Raw genomic sequence first — 12,235 nt, forward strand, 5'->3', positions numbered from 1 at the left:
GGCTGTTAAGATCAGAAGACCCAGGGATAGACAATAAGTTATGGCTAATAGAACCTCATTCATTTTTAGCAGTGTCCTGTTCTGGCTAATTTAATTTTTCTGGGTTGTTAAAATATCTTTTATTCGCCTGATGTAATAGCCATCTTAGAGGCTTACTGCCCCTGACTGCTAACCTAGGCCTAGTCCTGGAAGCTTCTAACCTCCATACAATCTAACCTAGGCCCATAATGTTTTCAGCCTCTGAGACTTACTGTTAAATAAGCTCATTCTTTCTAGTTCTTTCTGAATTCTGGCTGGCTTGTTCAACTCAGCTCTTCAGGCTCAAACTACTCTCCAAGCTAACAGATCCAATCTGGCTTTTCTCAGTTTCTCACTGAATTGTTCTGTTTGGCCTCAAACTAACTCTAGCCATCTGCTCTAATCTTCTGGCTGCTTCTCATTCTCTGGCTTGCTCTGTCTTTGGCTGTGTCTAGCTTGTTCTCTCTCTCTCTCTCCTCTCCTCTCTCTCTCTCTCTCTCTCTCTCTCTCTCTCTCTCTCTCTCTCTCTGCAAGCTGTCTCTGTACAACTATCCCAGTAAAAAGTGCCTCTGAATGCCACAAACTCAACTCCACTGCACTGCCTCTCAACTCACTGACTCAACCGAACTCCCTGAACAGAACTGACTAGAACACAGAGATCTGCATGCCTCTGTTTCCTGAGTGCTGGGGTTAAAAACATGTCTGTATTTTAGCAGGATCACACAGACCTAGAAGGTCTTTTGATGCGATCCCTTGCCAGAACAGCCATGTTCTGAATTAAAATTCCTCTACACTGAGTAATAGAAAGCTTATTTATGTGCCTACCCATCTCTGTCCATGTGTGTGTATGTATGTGTAGCTGAGTGCATGTTTCAGTGTGTGAGTGGAGGACAGAAGACAACTTGCAGGGGTTGTATCAGCCACTCCCATCCCATGTGGGTGCAGGATATGAAACTGAGGTTATTAGGCTGGGTAGCAAGCCTGCCATCCCTTCTTGTTAACCCCCACTGATTTTTGTTCACTATGACCTTTTGAAAGCAGGCTGCTCTGTCTGTTGGTCCTTGCAAAACGGTATGGGTGAATACCTTTTGGGCACAGATGGCAGAAGCCCGAGGGTTCGTATCCTACTGTGGCAAGATAAAGAGGCAGGGAAAATCTTGGCAACATGAGAAGGGGAGAGGAGTTCTCTCATCTTAGAACTTGGTCAAAACTTCTTGCTAGGAGAGAAGAAAAAATTCCTGCAAACCTGCATATATATCACATGTATCTACACAGACATATGCATACACATTAATAAAAAAAATTAAGATTTTTTTTTTTTTTGGTGTTTTGAGACAGAGTTTCTCTGTGCAGTCCTAACTGTCCTGGACTCATTCTGTAGACCAGGCTGGTCTTGAACTCAGAGATCTGCCTCCCAAGTGCTAGAATTAAAGGAGTGTGCCACTACTGCCCTGCTAAGATACTCTTCAAAAGAACTTCTGCACAGTTGACAACTGCTTAAGGCCTTTCTCCCTTCCCAGCTACAAATCTGCAGTTTTCTAAGATTCTCACCAGAACATCTATTTTTAGAAAAAAAAAATACATTTACTAAATAAACCCTGTCTGAACTTTTGTAGCTTCTGGTTTTATTTGTCAGATTATAATTTCATCCTAGGCATGTCCTGTAATTCCATCTATAAATGAGAATAGATGAGGGGTGTTTCTTAATAACCTTTAGAAAAAAAAGATTTAATTTTATTTTTATTTATATGTGTGTGCTGGCACTGCTTTTAAGCTCTATTTTACTTGAGGTTCCTTAATACCTCTACCTCCCTTCTAATCCCCCAATCCTAGGTAGAAAAGAAAGAAGGTTAGAAGTGACAGGGGGTGTAGACCTCTTAGAGACTTAGTTCCAGCTGCTTAGGGTTGTCGGGTTCTTTGGGAAAACAGCAATCTCGGTTATCAGAATATCCAGCAGTCCAGCAACAGCAAATGGCAAACACAGTAGGAAGAGCAAGCAGCCTCCTCAAAGCATTCTCCTGAGCATCTCAAAGTCCCTTCCTCTCTCTGGGCTTTCCTATTTGTCCTCTCCTGGAGTCCTCAGAACGCCACTAACTCCAGCTGGCAAAGACCATGCTCCACAAGAGGCAATTAATAGCTGTGGACAAACTAAAAGCAACTCCATATCCCACACTTGGGATTAAAACAAAAACATATTGAGATAACATAAGTGAGTTTTTAAAGAAACTAAAACTTCTACTACATATGTGTCTGTGTGAGGGTATAAACACCTAAGTGCAGGCATCCAGAGAGGCCAGAAGAGGGAATTGGCTCCCTTGAAAAAGGGGTTACAGACAACTGTGAGCAGGGATGCTGGGAAACAAACTCAGGTCCTCTGGAAGGGCAGTAAGTGCTTTTAACAACCCAGTTGTTCCTTCAGCACCTGTTAGCGATCTTTTGAGACGAGAACCACCAAAATTATAGAGATGGCTAATTAGTTAATTGCTTATTCTTCCCTAAGGAGTCCATACCCACACTTGGTTATATCCTACTTTCTATGTCTTTTCCTTAGGCAGCACATGTATTTTTTTCTTCTTCTAAGCACCTCTCTTTCTCTTAACCCTTCAGATTAAGCCTATAGTAAAATATCTTTAACAAGGAGCTAGAGAGATGGCTTAGCGGTTAAGAGCACTGGCTGTTCTTCCTAGAAGACCCAGGTTCAATTCCCAGTACCCACATGGCAGCTCACAACTGTCTGTAACTCCAGTTCCAGGGGATCCAACACCTTCACACAGACATACAGGCAGGCAAGACTCGAACGCCAAAAATATGTGTATGTATATATACATGTATATGCATATATATATATATTAAAGTTATATATACTTTGAACTTTTATAGCTTCTGGTTTTATTTGTCAGATTATAATCTCATCCTAGGCATGTCCTGTAATTCCATCTATAAATGAGAATAGATGAGGGGTGTTTCTTAATAACCTTTAGAAAAAAAAGATTTAATTTTATTTTTATTTATGTGTGTGTTGCTTATTCTTCCCTAAGGAGTCCATACTCACACTTGGTTATTTCCTACTTTCTATGTCTTTTCCTTAGGCAGCACATGTATTTTTTTCTTCTTCTAAGCACCTCTCTTTCTCTTAATCCTTCAGATTAAGCCTATAGTAAAATACATGTATTTAAAAAAAATATGTGTAATATATATATGCATATACATGTATATATACATTACACATATTTTTGGTGTTCGAGTTATATATATATGGACAGAAAGATAGAACTATGAGCAAAGGTATCTATGGCTGAGTCTGACAACCGAATTGAATTTCTGGGACCTACATGGCAGGAGAGAACTGACTCCCAGAGGTTATGGAGTCTTGCCCTGGTTTCTCACAGGTCTGAATAAATTTTGTTTGTTTGTTAACCAACCAGGGATACCTTTAATCCCAGCACTCCACTCGGGAGACAAAGGCAGGCAGACCCTCTGAATTCAAGGCTAAGTTGGGTCTTCTAAGCAGGTTTGAGTTTCAGGACAACCAGGGCCACAAAGTGAGAGTCCGTCTCAAAAAACTAAAACCAAAACAATCTCCAAATAAATCTAATTCATCATAAACTGGCTGATATTGAAATTCTTTTTTTTTTTTTTTAGTAGAAGCCGCAAATTCTGGTTTAACCTGAGTCTAGGTCCTTAAAATTTCAGGGATACTCCTAGGCTCTTGAAGGTGGCATTGTGAAGCTGTGTCTTTTTCTCCTCACAAATGGCATTGTCCTCTACTGGACATGTTTCAGAGGGAAATGAGGACCAGGGGCATATGGTATGGTTCTAAATCCTATGGTAAACTCGAGGGGTCAAAACGGAATTTAGGATGCTGGGCTTAACATCACGGCTCCTGGCCTACATGCTTGCTCTTCCAGAGCAGCTAGACTTGTCAGACTGCAGGGCACCAAGTTACCCTGTTGAAACCCACTAGGGACCTTGAGAGGACAAGCTGCTGGTATATTGCTTTATTAGAGTAGAAAGCTCATCACAGGGAAAAGGGAGGATGGCATCTTAGTGGTTTTCAAAATGACAGGCTCACTGGGTATGGTGGCATGTCTGTTAATCTAGCGCTGAAGAAGTTGAGGCAGGAGGGTTGAGAATTGAAGGCCAGTGGGGACCCCACACTGGATACTCTGTCAACTGGAAAGCAGGAGTGCAGTGCTGGAGAGATGGCTCCGCAGGTAAGGGTGTTTACCGATCTTTTAGAGGACCCGAGTTTGGTTACCAGCACCCATGCTGAGTGGCTCACAACCAGTACCAACTCCAGCATTGAGACATCCAGTACCTTTTCTGGCTTCCACAGGCATCTGCACTTATGTGCATCTGTGGGTATGCCCGAATCAGTTCACGTGCCTGAAGAGGCCAGAAGAGGGTGTCGTATCCTCTGGAGCTGGAATTACAGTGTTTGTAAGTCACTCACCTCAACAGGAGCAGCCAATGGCCTTAACCACAACACCATCCCTGCAGCTGGTTATCTTGGGTATTTGTGATAGTGATACAAAGCCTAGCAATGAAACACCTGTCACGGAGTGCTTTGCATCATTTCTGATCCTCCTGCCCTTTTATGTTGCATCAACCCTTTTTCAGTGTAACTTATTTTATTTTTTATATGTATGGATATTTTGTCCTCACGTACTTCTGTGTACTATTTGTGTGCCTGGTGCCCCCATAGGACAGAAGAGGACATTAGATCTCCTGGAAATGGAGTCACAGACAGTTGTAAACTGCCTATGGGTGCTGGGAATCGAACCTGTGTCCTCTGCTGCAATTCCACCCAAAGTCCATTGGGGAACCAATGAGGTTACAGGAAAGAGCAAGTTTGGAATGAAATCGAGGGCTTCCTATGGGCTGGACAAACCATTCTACCTTCTGACAGCAATAGGTGATACTTCAGATGAGCAAGTCTTGGTGCCCTTCATGGCAGAACATTCCAACAGGCAGAGGAACTTCATAGGGCCTAAAACAGGAACAGAGTAGGTGCACAGCAAGACCTCATAGCTGAAAAGTGATCTGACAGGGTTGTGTGTGGCAGGCAGGCAGGCAGGGCCAGAACACCTTGAATGATCTATGAAAGTCTTTGTAAGATTCTAAGCAGAGACTTGATTTAATTTACCTAGTAGGGATGAGGTTGACTCTATCCCTAACCTGGAATTCAGGAGACAAAAAAGCAAACTCCTAACAATGTGATTACCTTGATAGATTACCATGAAGGAGGAGAGGGTTTTGCCAATGTTTATAAAGCTAAAATCAATTATAGGTATGCATTATGTGCAATTAAGCTGAAATTTATCAAAACTTTTTCTCTTAATTCTTTCTTTCTTGGTAAGCTTTTACTAGGTACACCAGATTGGCCTCAGATTCAAAGATCCTCTCATCTGTGCCTTCCAAGAGCTGGATTTAAGAGTGTGTACCACCACACCTGACATGTTTTTCTTTTGAAAATTTTTGTTTGTTTATTATTACTGTGTGTGTGCAAGATGCATTCATGATGTATGCATGAATGTGCCTTGGCACCCATCCCTGTGCAAGTCTGAGGACAACTTTGTGGAGTCAATTCTCTCCTTCTTTCACATGGGTTCCCCAGGATCAAATTCAGGTCCTGCAGCTTTTTCAGCAAGCATTTAGTTTATACTCTGGGGCAGTAATGGGGTAAATATGTTAAGCCTGGAGGAAAGTAACTGCCTTGCAGCACGTCACCTACCAAGTATTGTGATTCTAGGCCACAGCAGGTTCAGAATGAAACTCAGGGCTTCCTCTGTGCTAGACAAGCTACAATACAGAGAGTAATCTGCTGAGCCATTTCACCTGTCCTACCCTGTTTTTCTTCCAAAGGATACAAAACAACTCCCAGGGCACTGATTTGATCCCTGTTTTAAGTCCTTCTCAAACTTTTGGGCTTGCTACTTTTGGAGGTTGTGATGCTGGGGCATTGACTTTATTTGTAAACAATTTCTTGCACGAGGGAGAAAAAAATGTTATTTGAAACAATTTCCCACATTCCCGGGGTTTTAGCTACAGCTGGTTCTTTTGTGGCAACAATAAACAAATACAGAAGCATGTTTTCAAAGGGCCATCTTTCCTCTGGGGTTATTCTGCAGCCACAGCAAGATTTGTTTATTGCCATTGCGAAAATGTATCAATTTAGGTTCAGAACACCAAGCCCCTGGTGGGTCCCCAGTAGGAACAGGAAGTTGCAGGATGAAAAAAAAAAAAAGGAGCCTGGAGGTATGGGGTGTTTAGGCCATCATTTACAAGCTCTTCATCAAAACCCCGTAACTATGGTTACTGAGCTCACCTCGCTGTTAGCGGCTGTCACAGAACCCGCTTGGTAGTGGAGAATTGATAGTTCTCGCCCCTTGCAAAGAAAGGCCTCATCGTCTGGGTATCACAGATTTCCTTTCCCCCCGACTCCCTACTATGTTTATTCATTGCTCTGGCCTGGCTTGAGGTCTGCCTCCTTCCAATTTTGTCTTAGATGGAGGGCATCAGCTTCAAGTAGGACAAATGCAGTTGTTTCAAGTGACCTAACTGCATTTAGGCTAACAGGGTGTCAGTCTATCTGCCACTTTCCCAAAAGCTTTCCTTTCCTCTTCCTGCTTGCACGAACTACGAAGATTCTCAGAATATAGATCAGTGGTAGAGCCCTGGCCTAGAGAATGTACGACCCTAAGTTCAACACCCAGCATTGCAGGAAGAGGAAAAAAAAAATCTCAGGGAAGGGAAGTCCAGCCCTGAAAGCCACATACACGCACTCAGTCTAACCGTGGACCAACTGGAGAGGTATTTCGGGTGTCCATCACCCTGACTTCAGACCCGCTCCTTCGAGGAAAAGGGAAACGAATCTTGAAGCTGCAGCAGCCCATAGCCCCATAGGCCCAAGGACTCAGCAGCTAGGTCACCCTAGCCGATGATTTAAAAGGACAGGTCGCCCACCCAGGCTGCAGATTGCCCCTCCCTGCCCTGCTGCCCGCCCAGGCCGCACCCACTTGGGGGCGGTGCGCCCGGGCTTAGTTCTCGGTGGGCGGACGCCGCGGCTTTAAGTAGGGGCGGGACTGAGCGCGGAGCAGCAGCGGCGTCGGCGGCGAGAGTTCTCGGAGACTCGGGCTGGGGTTCAGGAGTCTGGCCGGCAGGTCTCGGTAGGCGCGGGGAGGGCGGGCGAACGGCCCCGGGAGATGCACGCGCGCGTGTGTCCGCGTCTCAGGCGTGGGAGAGAGATCGGGGCAGCGAGGCGGCTTTATGGAGAGGCGAAGGCTGTCCGGCCTGGTCGGGGGCCCTCAGTCCCTGTGGGATCCCTCCCTGGCCAGATCTGCCCCACCGCAGCGTTTAGCTCTCCGCGGCGCCGGGTTGCACGGGAGCGGACGGCGGGACGCGCACTAGCGGCAGCGGGAACTGGCCCTCGGCGCTCGCCGTAGCTCAGCGGCCTGCTGGGGGGCGGTCGCTGAGAGTCCCAGGAAGGACCGGCGACAAAAGGAGGGAACCCGAAGGCCGTTTGGGACAGGAAGGGACTGAGTGAGAAGTCTCGGGGGCTGCGGCGCCCCACCAAAGCCACCCTGGCATCTGCGGGCCTCCACGCAGGCACCTGGCTCTCCGGGCCAGACGCTGATAGTGAAGGTAGCGGCGGCTACAGCGCCCCCTGGCCGCCTGGAGGCGCGGGGTCGAGCCAGCCGAGCGTCGTGGGCGGGGCGGACCCGACGGAGGGCGGCGGGCTGTGGGGCCGTTTGCCTTTTCCTTACCTGGGTGGGGACTCCGTGGGCTCGTGCGCATCCTGGCCTGAGCCCGTATCTTCCCCGAAAGGCTCAGAATCTCCTTCCACGATCCACAAGCGGAATAGGGTCTTTCCCTGCTGACAAGATCATGGCCCAGAGAGAAGCTAGGCCAGGCCGCTGGGAGGTTTGGGTGGGGGCTTGGAAGTGGCACATTTAACGAGTGGCGTATAAAAGGAGATTAAGTGTCGCAGAACTTTGTGCAGGTGTTTGGACCATAGCTCAGAAGGTAGAGTGTCCTCCTAGCACACCGAAGACCCTGGGTTCAATTCCCCAGAATCCCTTAAACCTGGGGTGATGGGACACAGGGCCTGGAGGCTCAAGACTCAAGGCCATCTCTTTCTCAACCGGCTCCTCCTCCCCGAGCTACACAACACCACCTCTACAGCAGAAAAGTTAGATAAAAAGTTTGGCCAGGGTTAGGGATTCTGTTATGTTCTTAAGAAGGCTGTGACCCTGAGTCTAGTTAGCAGGCCAAGGGTATGAGGGGCCTCCAGTGTTTGGAGGAGGTACTGTGATAGGAAAAGGCAGGAGTTTGCCAAGTCACAGTAGCAAGGCTGATAGTACCCTTAGCTTTGGACTTTTTCTTTTCTCCCTACAGACAGGGTCTCTGGTACTACGTAGGCCTGGTTGTTCTGGAATGCCCAGAGATCCACTCGAGAGTGCTGGGATTTGTGCACCACCACACGCAGCTTTGTGTGTGTGTGTGTGTGTTTGCATTCTTTTGTTGGTTTGTTGGTATGTGTGTTGGGCATGCATGTGGAGTTAGAGGACAAGTTGTGGGCGGCACCCCGAGGTCAGAGGTGTCAAGTCAGGTCTCAGTTTGGCAGCAATCGTCTCACATTATGAGCTAGGGGACAGCATCCTCTTTCCATCTCACTGAGGTGCCTTTAAAGTATGCGTTGGGGCACACACCTCCCTCCACCCCGGTAAGTAAATGTAGTAATAATTACAAGCGTTGAGTGTAGATAAAACCCACAGCTCCCTATGCCCTTTACAGCCTTTGAGCTAGCTTAGGAAAATGGTTTACTTATTCTTTATGCAGCATCAGGGATAAAACCCAGGACAGGGCTCTCCTACGGTGTGTCTGTGTTCTCTTTCTCTTTCTTTTCTTTTGTTTCGTTTTGTTTTGTTTTCAAGACAGGGTTCCTTTGTGTAACGAACTTTGGCTGTCCTGGACTTGTTTTGTAGACCATTCTGGCTTCGAACTCACAGAACTCTGCCTACCTCCCAGTGCTGGCATCAAAGGTGTGTGTCACCGCGCCCAGCATGTGTGTATTTGCTTTTGAGACAGGATGTCAGATAGCCCTGGCAGGGCTAGAGCTCACTGTGTATGCCAGGCTAGCCTTGTCTTCTGAGTGCTGGGATTAAAAGTGTTTGCCACCGTGCTTAGCTGTTTTTATGTTTTCTTAGGGTGGTTGGAAGGGGTGTTGAAGAAGAACAGTGTTTCATGATGAGTACAAATTATACAAAGTTTGTATTTAAGCATCCATGATTGGTTTTTTGAACACAGCATTTGTCGTTCATTTCTATGTTTGTGACTCTTTCCTGACTACAGGAGAACTGGGCCACAATGGTAGACATTGCATTAGCTCCAAATACTAATATTATTACTGTCTGGCTCCCCACCCCCACCGGCCCACCACTTTGGTGATAGTGTCTTGTGTATCCCAGGCTCCTCTCTGTACTTTCTCAAGTGCTGGAATTACAACCTCTGCTTTATGTGGTGTTGGGGATCAAAGCTTCATAAACATACTAGCCAAGCCTTCTCCACTGAGATAGGGCCCCAGCTCTTCCTCCATTCTGTATAGCACTTTGTACAAAATGTTTGTCATCTTCTGGCTTGTTGAAAGAAGGCTATATAATGGGAAAGAAAACCCTCCATATTGAAAAATGATGTTTAACCAACGAATTTGGGTAAGCTTTATATTGAAACATGTATGTCCAAAACAGAAACAACCCACAGAGAACAGTGTTATAGTCTGAATTTCTACAAAGTCATTTAGGGGGTGGGCAGTGAGATGGCTCAGCAAGTGAAGATCCCTGGGCCTAACCCTTATGATATGAGTTCGATTCCCCGGACCTCCACTATTCCTCTGACCTCCACACGTCTGGTCGAGGCATAGGGGTCTTCCCCCCCCCTACAGAATAAATACATGAATATAATTTGAGAAGGTACTTGGGTAAAATTTTTCACAGGTTACAAGCCTGGGTCCTTGAAAACTCCTAATGGGATGCATTTTTTCACAGGCTGGGTGAACTCATGGATTTGGTACTTCAGCTTTGAGAAAGAAAAAAATTCAGAAGAAAGATGGCATTCGTTGCAACCCAGGGGGCCACGGTGGTTGACCAAACCACTCTGATGAAGAAATACCTTCAGTTTGTGGCAGCTCTCACAGACATAAACACACGTGAGTTGATCCTCTTTTGTCCATTGGGATGAATAGCAACCCGAATGTTTGTCCTTGGTCTCCTCCTCTTTTTTGTGGAGAAGCAAAATGATGAGCAATACTCCTGGAGCCCCAAAGAGGCACAAGTGTGTGTGCGGGTGCCTGTGTGTGTGTGTCCTTGTCTGTGCATGCACACGTGAGTCTGGCAGGATGGGTGTGTGTGACTGGTGTAGGGACCTAGCCATGTGCCATCTTCTTCTGGGCTGTGACAGTCAAACTGATAAGATCTGATTGCTTCTCTTCAGTTCTTAAATCCAGGGGTGTGGAGAAGCCCCTTACAGGCACTTTTAATGACCTGACAGTTTGTTTTGACATTTACAGCTGATGAGACGAAGTTGAAAATGATGCAGGAAGTTAGTGAAAACTTTGAGGTATGAGGTTTATGCTTTGCTTTTTTGTTTGTTTAAATTACGCTTATTTTGTGTCTGTGTGTGTGTGCCCGCACATGCCATGGTGCTGTATGCCTGTCACAGGACAATCTGAGGGAGTCTGTTCTTTCTTTCAGGGATGTGGAACCTGGGGATTGAACTCTGGACATTTCAGTAGCCCTGCATTTTTTCTTATGTTCACTGTCAATATTTTTACATTTTTATTACTTATTATTGTGTATAAGAGGTGTGTGGGAGAGGCAGTGTTCATGCCACCACAGTATTACATGGAGGTCAGGGCAGTATTGTGGAGTGGTTCTCTGTTCCCTTTACATGGGTTCTGGGGTTTGAACTCGGGTTGTTGTGCTTGCCATTTGGTTGGCATCTTAACCTGCCAAGTCATCTTGCTGGTGGTCTTCTTGTCAGTCTTTCTAGAAGTCCTGTTTATCATTATTGCATGTTGATGTGTTGGGTGAGGAGAGTACGGAAGCGCTGTGGTGCATGTGGGGGTCGGAGCATGGCTCTGGGAATTGTCTTTTCCCCTCCACTTTCACCTCTACCTGGACTCTAGGTATTAACCCCAGGTCTTCAGGCTTATGTGGCCACTTTCACTGCTGAGCCGCATCTCTAGCTCTGTCAAATCCCCTTTTTTTTTTTTGTTTCTGACTCGGAGGTAGTAAATAGTAAAGGCTGTTCTGCCCTGGCGTATTCCTGTAATTCCAGCAGTGGGAAAGCTGAAGCAGGAAGATTGGCAGTAATTATCAAGGCCAGTGTGTGCTGCATGTACAGCTCGGTGCCAGCTTGAGACATAGTATGGAAGTGTTTTGAAAGAAGTCTATTTTTTCTAAAACATGTACTTGTTTTGTATGTTTATGTGTTTGGGCACATGCATGCCATGGGGTGCATGTAGAGCTCAGAGAACAGTTTGCCTTCCTCAGTGGGGCTTCTTCCTCAGGCTTGGCGATAAGCAACCTTTACCATGCCCCATAGAGTCAGTGCAGCTAACTGTATTTCAAACGGGAATTTTCAAAACTTTGTACAGAATGTTGCTCATCTTCCTGGTGACAATCTCAGCATTGTGTTTAGTAATGTTAGCTTTATTTTGGTTGCTGTGGCATTTTTATTCTTAAAACGTGAGCTCTCGACCCAGACATGGTGGTGCATACCTGAAATCCCAACACGCTGGGAAACAGAGAGAGGCAGGCCCATCTCTGAGTTTGAGGCCCGCCAGGTCTACAAAGTGAGTCCAGGACAGCCAAGGCTACACAGAGAAACCCTGTCTCAAAAAAACAAAACAAAACAAAAAGTGGTCTCTCTTTATGTTTTCACTTGAACACCTGTTCATCTGACATTGGTTGCCTGTCATTTCTGATTTTTAAGATATCTTTGATCTTGATAAAGCAGCTGCTTCCTTTATGAGCTTCTCATATTTCTATGATTTTATATTATCCCTCAGACTCTGTCAGCAAATGGTCTTTGATTTGTTTTCACACTGGGAAATACTGATTTTTGAAAAAAACCAAAGAATTTTCATTTTATGTGTATGTGTACAAACGCCTGAGCGTGTCTATGTGCGGCACATGCCTGCTGTGCCCATGGAGGC

General features: G+C 45.9%; 1 protein-coding gene and 1 non-coding gene across 22 annotated transcripts in view; both read left to right on the plus strand.

Moving 5' to 3' along the window:
* The first annotated feature begins 6,804 nt into the window (after positions 1 to 6,804).
* Positions 6,805 to 12,235, plus strand: part of Trrap (transformation/transcription domain associated protein) — a 92,497-nt gene continuing 87,066 nt past the window's right edge. For 6 of the 21 annotated variants that reach the window (XM_060368128.1, XM_060368121.1, XM_060368122.1 and 3 more), the window contains exons 1-3: positions 6,807 to 7,187; positions 10,065 to 10,225; positions 10,586 to 10,635. In XM_060368128.1, the coding sequence (XP_060224111.1) occupies positions 10,126 to 10,225; positions 10,586 to 10,635 (150 nt within the window). In that variant the 5' untranslated portion in view covers positions 6,807 to 7,187; positions 10,065 to 10,125. Of the gene's footprint in view, positions 7,188 to 7,494; positions 7,663 to 10,064; positions 10,226 to 10,585; positions 10,636 to 12,235 lie in introns of those variants that run through there. The other 15 variants (XM_060368117.1, XM_060368120.1, XM_060368119.1 and 12 more) reach the window with 9 other exon arrangements.
* LOC132648164 (small nucleolar RNA ZL1) lies at positions 10,302 to 10,502 on the plus strand. Its single transcript, XR_009586544.1, has one exon. It is a non-coding gene; the product is annotated as a small nucleolar RNA ZL1 (small nucleolar RNA).

This window comes from Meriones unguiculatus, chromosome 15 (assembly GCF_030254825.1).
Source record: "Meriones unguiculatus strain TT.TT164.6M chromosome 15, Bangor_MerUng_6.1, whole genome shotgun sequence".
Taxonomy (NCBI): domain Eukaryota; kingdom Metazoa; phylum Chordata; class Mammalia; order Rodentia; family Muridae; genus Meriones; species Meriones unguiculatus.